The sequence below is a fragment of the Myxocyprinus asiaticus genome, chromosome 2 (genome assembly GCF_019703515.2).
Source record: "Myxocyprinus asiaticus isolate MX2 ecotype Aquarium Trade chromosome 2, UBuf_Myxa_2, whole genome shotgun sequence".
NCBI lineage: Eukaryota > Metazoa > Chordata > Actinopteri > Cypriniformes > Catostomidae > Myxocyprinus > Myxocyprinus asiaticus.
This window is the reverse complement of record NC_059345.1, coordinates 37321128-37337712: the sequence shown is the minus strand read 5'-3', so window position 1 is coordinate 37337712 and position 16585 is coordinate 37321128. Positions and strand designations below refer to the sequence as shown.

The window sequence follows — 16585 nt, the reverse complement described above, 5'->3', positions numbered from 1 at the left end:
ATAGCTTTAAACGGCTTTAAACTAACAACTTCAGCATTAAGCTGAGAGACACAACAGACTGATTAATTCCACAAACTCAAGGCGCTTACCTCTTACCGGACTTTCCACACTGGAGAGGAAATACTGTTCAAAATGGCGGAGGAGATTGCAGTTTCTATAGTGAAAAATTCTTGCGCAACAGCTACTGTGAAATAGGAAGGAATACCCCCGCTTGAACGGCTACTTTTCCACTGAGCAAATAGGATGCATTTCACCAAAATGACATTATCTTCAGAAAGCTGACTAACACACTACAGCATCATCAACAGGTGATCAACATGCTCCATCTCTCTCTCTCTCTCTCTCTCACACACACACACACACACACACACACACACACACACACACACACATACACATCTTTGTTTCTCCAATTAACATGTTAGAAACTGCCCAAGCTGTAATACTAGTAGTTCTGAAGTGATGTTTTTGAGAGGCTTGGAAACAGCATTTGTGTCAGCACAAATACACACACATTTTTTTTTATTGTTTGAAAATGTTTTCTTACACACTGATGAAAGCAATTATGACCAGCACTTAAAGAAGAACTGATAAGATATGGAAGATGGTAGAAAGATGCTGACCTTGGCAAAGGTGGAGCCCCGACCCTCAGATTCAATGGTGATGGTCTTGGTTCTGCGTTGCAGGATTTGGTCAATGTCCTCTTCACAAAATTTAGCTCCCTCATCTTCCTCATCCATGATGGCACCATAAGCTCCACGACGCAGAAGATCCTCAATCTCCTTCTTTGAGAGCTGCTGCTGGATCTGCTGTAGAGATGGAGAGAAAAAGAGTGAATAAGAGGGTTATACCTGTTGCTCAAGGGTACAATAGTGAGAGGTCATGGATCACCTCTTGCACAGTTTGAACATACAACATTCCAATTACCAGCCTACATCTCTACCCACTAAGCGATACCACCATCCATAATGTACATCTTGGATGAAAATAGCTTATGTTCCTTTTTTGTAAGTTGTCTGCTAAACGTAGAGAAAGACAAAGTAATGAGGGCTGAAAAAAAAAACAAAAAAACACTAGTGCACAATTGATGTTTGATGACTTACTCCTCCTCCCCCAAGACTGTTGTCCCGCCCGCTCATGCTCTGAAGCACCGCTTTATCCAATCCTAGCTTGAGACTGGCTCTATCGAACATCTCCCGCTCGTATGAATTTCGTGTTATTAATCGATAAACCTTCACCGCTTTATTCTGACCAATCCGGTGGCAGCGAGCCTGAGCCTGCAGAACAAACACATAAATAAACAAACAAATGAATGATGAGCCAATAGGAACATCTACAATGATAATAAAAATAATGTTTTTTATTATTTGTGTGTATGTGTGTGTACCTGCAGGTCATTCTGTGGGTTCCAGTCAGAGTCGAAGATGATACAGGTGTCAGCAGCTGTAAGGTTAATTCCGAGCCCACCTGCTCGTGTGCACAGCAGGAAGACGAATCGATCAGAGTCGGGTTTACTGAAGCGGTCTATTGCAGCTTGCCGAAGGTTCCCACGTACACGCCCGTCTATCCGCTCATAGAGGTATCTGAAAAAGGTCGGTTTAACATAGAAAATTAAAGATCGATTTACTCTACTGAGCCCCGGGAAAAAAAAAAAAAATTAGGCAGAGTCTGGCAAAGATTTGTTTCTGTTGTTTATTTTTTATTTCTCTCTATAACTCATCCTTAAGGTTGTTTGAATAATTAAACAGTATATCAATTTGTACACCCATACACTGTTGGTAAAAACACACAATTAAAAAACAAATGAATGAAAAAGGCATCTTTATTTATAAGTAAACTTACACTTATGACCAGTTTATATAAGCAGATCAACAACTTGAGTGGATTATGAAAATACTCGAGGCAAGTGGTGTGTACAAGGACAGGGTCACTTAGGGTGACCTTTATGCATGTGACACAACTTATGAATGTGGAAATCTAGAACACTGGAATGTTCTGAGTTCAATTCAAGTTAAGATCCATTGTTAGCATCATAATATTGCCTTGTCCCTCATTGTTTTGTTAAAGAAAAATCATGGTTACGGTAAGGCACTTGGGCCACGTCCACATAAATACAATTTTGTTTGAAAACACATTGATTTTACTACGTTTATACCTCTCATCCACACTGGAACAGCATTTTTCATCACTGAAAACTGAGACTTTCAAAAACGCTCTCCATAACCGCATACTTTGGAAAACGATGACATTAGGAAACAGAAATGGGAGGCGTAAAACATAAATTATTGTGTATTATTTGAGCTGTAAAGCTGTCCAAATAAAAAAAAAGTATTGGTATTATCTGCCTGATATTCATAGCTAACTCCTAAAACTCCTTCCCCATCTCTACTCATGACTCTTTCCTCTTGTCCTTCTTATTCACAGTGACCATCTCCTGTCTTTCCCTGATCCCTCCTGCTTTCTATGACCCACTTTGGGCAGAGCTGTGCCTTTGGGACTGTGTGCCTGATGTGAGATCCCTGGAGTGTCTGTGTCCTGTTGTGCCTGATCTGGACGAGCCAACACACACGCACGGACACACGCACGCACACAAACACAGCACTTTGTTTACAAATAGATAGATTGCCAAGGATAAAGAGATGCAAGAGATAAATGAATAAGACTTTGCCTTAAATGTAATTAAATAATCTTAATTACTAGCCACCGGAGGAGATAAAAAATTGCATAGAATTGTTATTTGATGTTGCTGGTGCAAAGGAGTTCAGCAGCAGAGAGCTCTGTGTACAGGCCATGAAACATGTGAACACAACACAAACCAGGTTAAGCAAACTGGTTCTGAATTCAAGCCAAAAAAGCAGATTAGACTGCTTGTTAAAACTACATCTAAACCCTGTAATACAACTGAAGCAAATAAAGTAGAAGGGAACATGACAAGATGCAGTTAAACCCCCTGCACTCTGTGGGAAATCAATGAGAGCATGAGAAAGCATAAAATAAACATCTACCTACACATACCATAAGATTTTGTTTTAAACAATAACAATAATAAAAATCTGTGGTTTAGGACTAGGGATGTGCAAAACTACATATTTTCAAAATCAACTAGTCAGTAGGTTGTCTGAATGGCTAGGCGACTAGTCAGTCTTTAGGAAGCCTTGTATAATTAGACATTTCAACAGATGCGTTTCATAGGAGGTGACCACCCAGGCCCAGATAGAATCTGCAGATTTTCTTTTTTCTATGTTCTGTGTGGATTTTTGGGAAACATCTGCAGAACTCTGTAGAATTTATTTAAACATGGTAAAATGTGTTAAACAGAACTAAGACTAATACACTCTTATTGGTAGCTGAAGGCATGATCAAATTGTGTATAAATAAACAAAATACTATATTAATCAACAAACACACAATGGAAGGAGGATGTGTAGAACTTTGCAGGGATTCTTTGTGGGCCTGCCTATGAGACCTCTGGATTATGGATAATAACAGGAACATTGCTTATAGCAGTCAATTTGAAGCTTTCATTGTCTTGAAACGTATTGTTGAAGGTAGTGAATTTGTTTCAAATTCTGAGAAATACTAATTCACACATGAATTTAGAGACACAACTTCAGAGGCTGATGCTAAAGCACTATGCTAACCTGTCAGCATGTTAAATCACTCTCTAAGGAGTTGCAACTCTAAATTCAACTACCTCACTAATCAGTAAGTCAGTTGGTAGATGAGTGGTCGACCATCCTGACCCATACCTATTCTAGACTACTCACCTTCTCTGGATGAGGTAGTCTTCCAGGATGTCAAGGCAGCGCACCATCTGAGAGAAGATAAGAACTTTGTGTCCACCAGCCTTCATCTTGGGCAGCAGCTTGTCAATGAGAACGAGTTTACCTGCCGACTGAATCATGGCCTGCAGGTGAAATTCTACTGCTGCGGGGTTGTACACCTCCTTGAAGTCCTCCAAGATTTTCTCCTCAGCCCCTGAGAGTGAGAGTGAAAGCGAGAGACTTTTTAGGACCTTGACTAAGGTAGGAGTGTATAATTTGGCTGCAGTAGGGTTGGTGTGTACCTTTGATGAGGTAGGGATGGTTGCAGCATTTCCGCAGTTCCATCATGGTGTTGAGCAGGTTGGGGACGTTGGCTTGGCCAGCACCTTTAGCCAGGAATGAGAAGTTTTTCTCCAGTATGGCACGGTAGTATTTTTTCTGTATGTTGGTGAGCTCCACCTCAATGATGGTCTCCTCTTTAGGGGCCAACTTCTTCTCTACGTCTTCTTTGAGACGACGCAGCATCATTGGCTTCAGGATGGCCTGGAGTTTCTGGACCTGCACACACAGACATTTGCAAAGCACATCTATGTATTTATTGTTTATTTGGACTGAATGCATGCAGTAATGAACCTTATCAATTAGAAAACATGAAAAATTGGTATTATAGACTGTCACATGGAGATTTCAGTTCTGAGATAAAAAGACAAGGATCCCACTCTTTTTTCCAATGAATTTCCATATTTCCAATTTCCAGCAGTTCGTGATTTGGATTTACAACAAATATTTTACAAAGATTGCTGGGGCAGATTTCCATTTATAAGTCAGTTACCAATAATTAGAATTAATAGATTTAAACAAACTACACTTATTAGTGTAAAAATGTTTCCAATAAAACCCTCAGCAGACAAACTGATCATTTCACACTGGCATATTCTCTACATCATTTTTCAAAACTAGAAGTGCTTATTCACTATAGACATTTCCATGACTTTTCCATAATTCCATATTTTAATATTGCAATAATTTCAATGACTTTTCCAGGTCTAAAAATAACAATTTAAAAATGTACAGGTTTTCAATAATTAAGGGAACCCTGAAAAGACTTCCATCACACACACAAAAACAAATGCACACACATGAACACATGCACACAGCACCTGCTCCTCAGTCTTGAGGTCTCCAAACTCCTGCATAAAGGTGTTTTCAGAGGGGAAGCGGGTGGGCTCCAGGAAATGCAGCAGACTGAAAAGCTCCTCCACTGTGTTCTGTAGGGGAGTGCCCGTCAACAACACCTTATGTTCCTGAGGGTCAATAGGTCAATAGATATCCAGTTAAAAAAAAAAAAAAAAAAATGAAAAATAAAAGGCAAATCAGAATAATATCTGATAAACTCTAATTGTATTTAAGAGCTCATCTGTACCAGACTCATCAGTTTAAAGCCTTCCAGTAGTTTGCAGTTCTTATTTTTGAGTCGATGGGCTTCGTCAATGATGACACACCGCCAGTCTATTGCGTTAAGTTCTGGACAGCCTCCCAAAATCATCTCAAATGTGGTAATGAGTGCCTGAAACCGGTAAGCACCTCTTATCATGCGACCCTGTGAGACAGAAAGTGAGAGATAATGAGTGGAAACTTTTTCCATTTTTGTTTCACACCATGATAGGCCATCATACAGACATATATATAGGACGTCTTTATTTTTAAGCAATAATGTACAAGCCACGGTTACTACATAATAAAATATTAACAACACAAATTTTTGTTATATACAGTGTATTCAGAAAGTATTCAGACCCCTTAATTTTTTTCAAATTTTTTTATGTTGCATCCTTTAAATATTAAATATGGCTTTAAATATTTTTTTTCCACATCAATCTACACTCCATACCCCATAATGACAAAGCAACAGTTTTTTGATAACTTTGCAAGTTTATTAAAATTAAAAAACTGACATAAGTATTCAGACCCTTAAAGCTACACTATATAACTTTATTTTGTTAAACAAATCAAATGTTATTAATGAGAGAGTGCAACAAAAATCCATCTTCCAAACCATTACTTTATTTTACCCAAAAACACTTTGATAAACCTTTAATAATGATATTATATTATAAATATTTTAGAGCTGTCGGGACAGATTTCGCGGGAAATTGCATACATATGTCATTCTCCCGTCATATCCATACACAGAGAAAATAAGCTCCGGCTACTGTAGAGCGCGTGTGGGAGTAGCTGAAGCTGAAAGTTTGTTGTCACAACGAACGAGAAAAATTGACCATGGATCATTAAAAACGTCAAACCTCCAGGGAATCACTTTATAAAAACAAAGAATCCCCGAACAGAGGAGAGTCTACAAGAAAAAAGGGAAAGCGACAGAGTTCGTAATAAAACACAAATCAACATCGGCTTGGCTTTTCAGATGTGTACAACTCCAAAATCTGAAAGGATTTAAAAGCAACCCAGAGATGGCTTTTTTCTTACTCAACAGGTAAGATATTTTATTGATATGGTTTATGCATACTTGTGTAATCACACACGTCTGTGTAGTAAAATACAATAATTATACTGTAATCGGTGCAAGCAATCATTATGTCCAATGTTAACAAACGTTGCCTAACTTTTGTAACATCATTTATTTCAAAACATTACTTATTTGTCCATTCGCTCTGATAAGATGTCCTGTATCAATGTGTACACTGATGCCTTAAACCACATTCATCCACGCAGAGGAGCAGAGCCGAACCACAACCAAAATAATGTCCTTCCGCAAGACGTATGCAGTTTTATTTTTTAACCGCTAGAGGGCCAAAAGTTTCATAGTGTAGCTTTAATTCTTTAATTTTTTTAATTAAAGCTTTAATTTTTTTAGTACTTAGCTGAAGCACCTTTGGCAGTGATTACAGCCTCAAGTCTTTTTGGGTATGATGCGAAAAGCTTTGCACACCTGAATTTGGGTATTTTCTGCCATTCTTCTCTGCAGATCCCCTCAAGCTCTGTCAGGTTGGATGGGGAACGTCGGTGGACAGCAATTTTCAGGTCTCTCCAGAGATGTTCGATTAGGTTCAAGTCCGGGCTTTGGCTGGGCCACTCAAGGACATTCACAGAGTTGTCCCTAAGCCACTCTTGTGTTGTCTTGGCTGTGTGCTTAGGACCATTGTCCTGTTGGAAGGTGAATCTTCGGCCCAGTCTGAGGTCCTGAGCGCTCTGGACCAAGTTTTCATTAAGGATATCTCTGTATTTTGCTGCGTTCAGCTTTCCTTCAACCCTGACCAGTCCCCCAGTCGCCCAGTCCCTGCCACTGATAAACACCCCCACAGCATGATGCTACCACCACCATGCTTCATCGTTGGGATGGTACTGCGCAGGTGATGAGCGGTGCCTGGTTTCCTCCAGACATGACGCTTGGAATTAAGGCCAAACAGTTCAATCTTCGTTTCATCAGACCAGATGGCCATAAAGCCCAGATCGATGGAGTGTTGCAGTGATGGTTGTCCTTCTGCAAGTTTCTCCCATCTACACACAATCTCTGGAGTTCAACCAGATTGACCATCGGATTCTTGGTCATCTCTCTTACAAAGGCCCTTCTCTCCTGATTGCTCAGTTTGGACAGGCGGCCAGCTCTAGTAAGAGTCCTGGATGTTCCAAACACCTTCAATACAGCCGAACATTTTTTGTAGCCTTCCCCAGATCTGTGCCTCTACACAGTCCTGTCTCTGAGCTCTGCAAGCAGTTCCTTTGACCTCATGGCTTGGTTTTTGCTCTGATATGCATTTTCAGCAGTGAAATCTTATATAGACAGGTGTGTGCCTTTCCAGATCATGTCCAATCAATTGAATTTGCCACAGGTGGACTCCAATCAAAGTGTAGAAATATCTCAAATATGATCCAGAGAAATGGGATGCATCTGAGCTAAATTTCACATGTTATCGCAAAGAGTCTGAATACTTATATCAATGTGATATTTCAGTTTTTTATTTTTAATTAATTTGAAAAGTTATCAAAAATCTGGTTTTTGCTTTGTCATTATGGGGTATGGAGTGTAGACTGATGTGAAAAAAAATAAATAATTTAAAGTGTTTTAGCATAATGCTGCAACATAACAAAATATGGAAAAATGAAAGGGATTGAATACTTTCTGAATGCACTGTACAGTCCTTAACAGAATATTAGTTTGTTTCATCGCATCAATCTGCTGTGGTTGCTGCACAGTGGTACAGTGAAAAAGTGTTTTTTGTCATAGCTGTTACTATTTTGGGAATTATAGCACAGATGGAACATTGTATCAACCAGTCTGAATCCAGTAGCAGAACTTTTCAGTTTATAATAAGCTTTACTAGGGATGTGCCCAAAGCCGAATACCTTATTCAGAAAGGCACGAATAATGACTTCAAAACGAATAACAAATTAATCAGAATAATAGAAGAAATATTCGGAAGACTGATCATCCAACGAGCACATGTATAAAGCGATATTTTAAATAAACATATAGAAAATTACAAAGCAATGATGAGTCTGTGAAGCCAATATTACTACAGTGTAAACCTTATGAATGAAAATGCGCACGGTGTGATTTCAAGTTCAGATCGGATGGCAACAGTCTCAACTCCACTTGCAGTCTCCGTTAATTGTGCACATCTTAGAAATCTAAGCTTGTAAATAGAATTAACTATATCATACACATTTTCCACTTCTTGAAATGTCTGATCTGTAACACATTAACACCAAATGTTTCAAACAATTCACACATAAGGATTTATAAACCAACCTGAGCATGATGTTTAATTCCTGACCAGAGAAGTGATGATTTTATAATGGAGCTCGACTGTAAGTTGACCACATTTATATTCACATTACCGATTAAGGTAATTATCGGGTTAATCCTTTATTCCAAAAATGTTTAAATGCTCCATAGAGGTTTAAATACTTCATAGAGTGTAAATCTATTCAGAATATTCCTGCACACGGATGATTGCGGAAAAAACAAAAACATGCAAAAAATTTTAGCTAGAAATATAAAGAGGCTCGATCTTGCAGTTTATTCCACTACATTTAACTAATTCTGCATATGTAATTTAACTAATTAATTATGACCTCCACAAAAATATGTGAACACAAAATAAGCCTTGAGTGTATCAAAACTTTCTGATAGAGATTTACGGTGCTTTCAGTTTGTATGCTACATTAATTTATTCTCATTTCTTTTAATACTCGTATTTGTATTTAATATTATCGGCAAAATGTGTGTTTGACATTTTAAAATTGCTTGACACCTCCTGCCTCCAGAATAAAACTGTTACTTGCATACTGCGCAGAGATCAACAAAATGTTTGTTTCAGCAGATATTAATGTCCAAAATACCAAGAGAAACCACAGTTAACAACATATTCCACAGTTTATGTAGCCTACATATTCAGCTTCATCCAGTGAGAAAAAATAGATTATATCAATAATATAATTAAATAATAATCATAAAAAAATATAATAATACTAATTATTACTATTAATAATAATAATGATATTTAAATAAACCTAGCTGAGGCATAGGCCTACTTTATAATACAGAAGCTATAGCCTAAATGTAAGAGAGTTACATTTTAAAACTAGTGTTGACGCACTTCCGGTTTAAGCCACGCCCATATCTGGTTCTATCCGAATACAGATAATTTTGTCAGAGTTACAGATACAGATAATGGCTTCGCTGCACACCCCTAAGCTTTACTCTCAAAGACACACTGTCAACATAAAATTATTTATAAAAACAAACAAAAAAAAGGAATAAAGAGCTCTCCACTGCTGAACTCCTTTGTACTAGCAACATCAAATAACAATTCTATGCATTTGATTTACAAAACATGACATTAAAATGTAACAAATTTAAAACCCCTGATTTATAGTTAAGAGGTCAAGGATCAGTGTGAGGTTGGCCTGGTCTCTGGTCTTTCACTACACGTGTGTGTGTATGTGTGTGTGTTTAAGTGAAATCTCACCTGAGCGTCTCTGAAGTACATCTCATACTGCTGGAGCATTTGTCTGCTCACCATACTGCCGTGGTAGATAATGACGTTGAGGTGCGTCCAGGTTCTGAACTCTCTCTCCCAGTTAGCAATGGTGGAGAGCGGGGCGATGATGAGGAACGGCCCTTTGATGCCCATACGATAGATCTCATCCAGAAATGTGATAGACTGGATGGTCTTTCCCAGACCCATCTCATCAGCCAGAATACAGTTACGCCTGTAAATGGAGAGAGATTATTAGATAAATACATTGACAAATAGTGTGACAAGTATGAAAACATCAATGTGACACTACTTTTAGAATATACTGTACAGTAAATGATGTTCAAAAAGAGCTGGATGCGTATTTAAGACATTAATATCTATCCTTGTAATTAATGAATGCATCAGACACACTTAATGAATGCATCAAACACACATAGAAATGCAATTTCTACCACTCTGCATACTTTAATCTTTATTAAAGAGGAGATGCCTTTTTTCATTAGAAGCAAATTAACAAACAATCAAGGTCTTCCTAGACTTTGTGGTTTCATGTGGCTTTTTGCAGTGTCAACATTTTTTTTTATATATAAACACTCAAGAATATAAACCTATTTAGGATTAAAAGACTTATCAAAGCCTCAAAAGATGAGTAGTGAGTAAAAACTGAGGATGTGTGTGTGTGTGTGTATGTACGTTAGAGAGAAAGAGAGTGAGAGCTATCATATGGCTTCAGGAAACTTGCAATATAGTCATATGAAGTACTTTATGGTGCCTTAATGGTGGTCAAAGCTTTTTTTTTTTAAACGTGAAAGATGTAGTTACAATGAAGTGTCATTGTATGGAAAAGAGCTGTTTCAGAGATTCTTCAGGGAAAATTGTGTGGAATACAAACTCAGCATACGGGTTTGAAATGCCATAAGTACAAGTCGCTTTGGTGTGACAGCCAGATGAGTGACTGGAATTTTAAGTTATTTATCCATTCATTCTCCCATTGATGGTTTAAATACTGGACCGAATGGCAAATTAGGCCCCATTTACACCTTAACAAGTGTTTTCGGTGATCCGATTGCTATCAATTTGCACTGATCACATTAAATGCCAGGTGTAAAAGCACCCAAGATGCTTTGTGATCAGATTGTGATTTGATCACTGAAACCACAATCAGGTGTGGTCAGGGATGGATTCTGACGACATTAAAAAAAGTTGTAAATGCAAATGCGTTTTCGTTATCCCGATACAATTACATAATTAATTATGTGATAAGTTTTCGCTACAGTCATACCTTGTTAAAGCACTTTGTCATGGGTTTTTTGCCTTTTTCTGTTTATTCAGGGTTCCCTCTCTTTTCAAGGCACAATTTTCCAGGACATTTTATTTGCCCAACGGGTATAATATTTAAGCAAAAACACACGAGAGGTCATGATGCATATTGTGGTTACTGAATGGTTATTAGGGGCCAAGCACCAAATGTCTCAAGGACATACTCTACAGCACCATCACCATGTCACAAATTCATTTTTTTTTTTTTGTGTGTGTATTTTCTTAACCGTTTGTCCTAGAGATACAATTCTTGTTTTTTCTGATTACTCCTGATGATTCCAATGGACCCCTTACAATACACCCTTACTCTGCCCATTACAGTGGCCACCATCTTGGATTGTCATTCATTATTTTCTCACTTCTGCTCCTTCAAACTTTGCCTGATTTGCACTCAAAATAATCTCCAGACTGAGCCGCACAGAGTGAATTATACAGAATTTTTATATCTGACTTTGTTGAAAAGTTATGCAAACACATAGTTAACGAGGTGGCTGTGAAAAAGGATTTGAGGCTGTATCTTTGCAACGCTGTGTCCTATCAAAACGAAACTTGGTATGCCTCATGAGGACCATGGTCTAAGGGCACTTGTAGAGTTTTGTGACAGTGCCACCTATGGGTCAAGAATTGTGAAAAAAAATGCTTTTTTTGCCCGTAACTTTTGAACCGTATGTCATACTAAAATCATACGGATTCCTTAGGTCATGTGGATTTCAATGATACCAGTATTTTTTATCAGCCATATTCTCCACCATATTGACATTTATAAAAAAAAATTATATATTTTTAAATACATTGTCGGATTTCAAATAAAACTGGTGTGCATAATCGACATCATGTCCTGATGATACTTGAGCAGTTTGGAGACAGCACCACTGGGGTAGCGGGGGCATGGTCAAGTGTCCGTCCAGAGAGAGAGAAAGCGGTAAGGGCACTTGCACCTGAGCTAGATTATGTTTAAAACCTGTCTCTAATTCCAGTGAGAGCGGCATATAAGCAGCCACACCACCAGCAGAGAGGGAGAGAGAGTCTGGCATAAGGAAGGCCACGGTGCTCCTGAAGCTGAAGCTGTTACGTTTGATCTGTTATGTTTGTGAAGCTGATGTGCTTAAGTTATTACGTGCCTGTGAAGCTGATGTGTTTAAGTGGCTATGTGCCTGTGAAGCTGATGTGTTTAAGTGGCTATGTGCCTGTGAAGCTGATGAGTTTGTGAAGTTGTAAAGCATTGAAGTGGCCGATTAAAAGTCCTACCTGAGCCTGGGTTCAAAAGATAACCCACACTTGTGTGCTGACTCTAACCTCAGGAAGTCTCTTTGCCACTCAATATGCATTTCAACTAGGGATGTAACGATTCTCGGTAAATGCCACCCACGGTTCGGGAAGCACTGGCACTGCCGTCGGTTCACCTCAAGTTTAATGACACATCTAGACAACAAGTTTTGGTCAAGAAAACAAAGCGTCAAACAGACAGGCACAGTTACAACCTCTGCTAATGCACCTGAATGGATCTGTAGCTGGATACGTTACGCGTTTCACGTGGGTCAACTTGATGACATCACTGTTCTGCATCATTGTGTGCAGTTGAAAAAATGGCAAGTGGAGAAAATGAAACAATGATAGAGAAGCCCCCTGCTTTCTCCTTTCTGGGAACATTTTCTTTTTGCAGTCAATTACAACAGTGATGGTCAAAAAACGTTTACAAAACAGGCACTGTTTGCAGACATCGCTCGACACGAGTGCTGTATACTGGTAATATACACTATATTGCCAAAAGTATTCGCTCACCCATCCAAATAATTGAATTCAGGTGTTCCAATCACTTCCATGGCCACAGGTGTATAAAATGAAGCACCTAGGCATGCAGACTGCTTCTACAAACATTTGTGAAAGAATGGGCCGCTCTCAGGAGCTCAGTGAATTCCAGCGTGGTACTGTGATAGGATGCCACCTGTGCAACAAGTCCAGTCGTGAAATTTCCTCACTACTAAATATTCCACAGTCAACTGTCAGTGGTATTATAACAAAGTGGAAGCGATTGGGAATGACAGCAACTCAGCCACGAAGTGGTAGGCCACATAAAATGACAGAGCGGGGTCAGCGGATGCTGAGGCGCAGAGGTCGCCAACTTTCTGCAGAGTCAATCACTACAGACCTCCAAAGTTCATGTGGCCTTCAGATTAGCTCAAGAACAGTGCATAGAGAGCTTCATGGAATGAGTTTCCATGGCCGAGCAGCTGCATCCAAGCCATACATCACCAAGTGCAATGCAAAGCGTCAGATACGGTGGTGTAAAGCACGCCGCCACTGGACTCTAGAGCAGTGGAGATGCGTTCTCTGGAGTGACGAATCACGCTTCTCCATCTGGCAATCTGATGGACGAGTCTGGGTTTGGCGGTTGCCAGGAGAACGGTACTTGTCTGACTGCATTGTGCCAGCTGTGAAGTTTGGTGGAGGGGGGATTATGGTGTGGGGTTGTTTTTCAGGAGCTGGGCTTGGCTCCTTAGTTCCAGTGAAAGGAACTCCGAATGCTTCAGCATACCAACAGATTTTGGACAATTCCAAGCTCCCAACTTTGTGGGAACAGTTTGGGGATGGCCCCATCCTGTTCCAACATGACTGCGCACCAGTGCACAAAGCAAGGTCCATAAAGACATGGATGAGCGAGTTTGGTGTGGAAGAACTTGACTGGCCTGCACAGAGTCCTGACCTCAACCCGATAGAGCACCTTTGGGATGAATTAGAGCGAAGACTGCGAGCCAGGCCTTCTCGTCCAACATCAGTGTCTGACCTCACAAATGCGCTTCTGGAAGAATGGCCACAAATTCCCATAAACACACTCCTAAACCTTGTGGAAAGCCTTCCCAGAAGAGTTGAAGCTGTTATAGCTGCAAAGGGTGGGCCAACGTCATATTAAACCCTATGGATTAAGAATGGGATGTCAATTAAGTTCATATGCGTCTAAAGGCAGATGAGCGAATACTTTTGGCAATATAGTGTATGTCAGTAATGCGTGTGAGGGTTCATTTAAAACACACAAGCAAGTTCTTCCTGTTTCCTTGCGTGGCTGTAATCTATCGCTAGCGTCAATAATGCGCTTTGATTAATGGCATTAAGATGCCGTTATAGTAATACATTGATACAAGATTAATCATTTAAGCTGACATCACCCTGGGAAAGAGCCGCAGGTGAGCCGAAACTGCACACACTCCCTTCCATTTTTAAGCAGGCACTCAGTGCTAATTCGGACAGATATGAAACAACAGCTAAAGCACTTGGGGTGTTCATGTGGGATTTCCACGTATTATTAAAATAATCGAGCAGCATTATAACAACATCCCTTCCGATTATGCATTATAACAACATCCCTTCCGAATATGCATTCTAATAGCAAGGTTATTCCTTTTATAGTGATGTACAGCTTCCGAATATTGAATATATGTTGAGATGAATTTGAAGAGCACTTTATGTTGATGCATGTAGCGTATTAGTGCAGGTATTAAGCTAAAATGTTGATTTAGTAATTAGAGAAAATATTGTTGTTTTTTACTTAAGGACCCTGACAAAAATTAACCATGGTTTTACTATAGTAATATTTTAGTAACCATGACTGCTGTCACCATGGTTTTCTGAGCAGAAATCATGGTTTTGATACAATTAACCATGGTTTTATAACAGTAATACTGAAGTTTCTATATAGTAACCATGACAGTAACAATGTTTATATTGTTGTTACTATGATTCTACTACAAATGCCATGGTTAAACTATGGTTACTGTTGTAAAACAATTGGTTGCATGCTCACTTTTGGGTTTTCTGTCTTAGGCTATAAGGCTATTTGATCACAATGCTATCTGTGGGGCAACATTAGCTTAGCATGCAAGCCGGTTAGCATGCTGATAAGTTAATGTGTGTAGTCCCTGTTTGTATTGTGCTTACTGAATGGAGGTGGGGCTTTTCCCCAATCATTTGCATCATTGTTGAAAAGTTACATGAATATAAAGTTGATCATTGTAACAGCTGTGCTCAGCTGTGATTCATCTAAGCTTTGTAAGTCCCTTTGTTGACTGCAAAGTTGTGGCTGTGTGGTGCAGTGTATAGCTTAGTGAACTGTGGAATAGAAAGATGTGGGTTCAAATCCAACCAGGGATAATGTGATCTCTATTTGCTCTGTGAGATCTTTGGGTTGTGCAGTGGTTGCCATGCTGGTGCTTGGCCCCGTAATTGCTGCTTGCAGCTATATTTCTTTCTGAATTCATTACACACATTAATTTTGAAGGGTGCAGCACATGCAGTTCATATATTTATTTAATTACATTGCAGCCTTTTGCAGTTTAATAATCACACCAAGACATATCACAGTTTTAATTTGATTATTTGTGCATTCAAACATTCTTTTTAGTCCCAAATATGTCAAATTCCGAGACATTCCGTTTATTTTGGCTAAAGCCATTTTTATGACTGGATTCAGTGATTTCGACCAAGTTTTCCACACTGCGGAAATCATAGGGCCCTACATGTTGTAACCATGGTATAAGCGGACACGAATCGTTCATTTATTAGTAAAAATTAATTCATACCCCGAGGTGTAAAGGCTGCATCACCACGCTACCACCTTGGGTTGTGAACTCATGAGCAGAGAATTTACTGTACATGTACTGTTCGTTCATGACAGTCAACTGTTGATGTTGACAATATGCAGCCGCCGGCAGTCACAAAACGATCCAAATTTGTGTATTTAACACCTATCCCAAGTCATATTTAACACCTATCTTTACCATGTTTTTGTACATGTAAAAAAAAACATGTTAGCAACACAGTCAAAGAGTTTTATTATACTTAAATATTTCCCAGGACAACTAATTATTTACCAGGACATTTAGGTATTTTTCTCATTTTCCATGATTTTTCCATGACTGGAAAACTGCATCGCAAAATTCCAGGTTTTCCAGGATGCGTGGGAACCCTGTTGTTCTGCCATTGTAATGTGAAGAACACAACAGACACTGCCGTCTTGCAATCTCGTCACCCGAACAATGAACAATATCCCATTAATTATTCCATTGAAACACACTTGTAATATCTTGTCTCTCTCTTGTTTTCTCATCACTATGTGGCTCGTGAAACCGTGAAACCAGGCTTCACTCGTGCTTTTCAGATGAGAAGCATGGATATCATTAAATTTACGAAAGCTTTGGCGGCCGGCGAAAAATTTTCAATTAAGGAAAACCCTGACAGTTAAAGTGATGGAAAGCATCTGACTTATTCATCAATGCTTTCGAAATTCGCTAAAAGATGGAGAATTTTCAGTTACCACAGACTCTGATGTAATATGTAAATTGTGTTTCTCTTTTTGCACTGGTAACTTTGACCAGATCACAAAGCAAAGACACATTTGACTGCAAGGCGAAAATACAATCAAGCAAAGAAATATCCAGATACTATCCGGATATGAAACGCATGTTAATTCAAGGTGTAAATGGGGCCTTAGAATTATCATGTCTA

The 16585-nt window shown here is 39.1% G+C and overlaps 1 protein-coding gene across 8 annotated transcripts in view; it reads right to left on the bottom strand.

Annotated features, from left to right (window-relative positions):
* The window catches only part of LOC127415925 (chromodomain-helicase-DNA-binding protein 9-like), a 116567-nt gene that overhangs the window by 22505 nt on the left and 77477 nt on the right, over positions 1-16585 (bottom strand). For all 8 annotated transcript variants that reach the window (XM_051654976.1, XM_051654942.1, XM_051654968.1 and 5 more), the window contains 8 exons: positions 9755-9998; positions 5188-5364; positions 4925-5068; positions 4067-4322; positions 3768-3978; positions 1388-1583; positions 1104-1277; positions 624-809 (listed from right to left, as the gene is read on the bottom strand). In XM_051654976.1, coding sequence (XP_051510936.1) covers positions 624-809; positions 1104-1277; positions 1388-1583; positions 3768-3978; positions 4067-4322; positions 4925-5068; positions 5188-5364; positions 9755-9998 — 1588 coding nt within the window. The remainder of the gene's footprint in view (positions 1-623; positions 810-1103; positions 1278-1387; positions 1584-3767; positions 3979-4066; positions 4323-4924; positions 5069-5187; positions 5365-9754; positions 9999-16585) is intronic.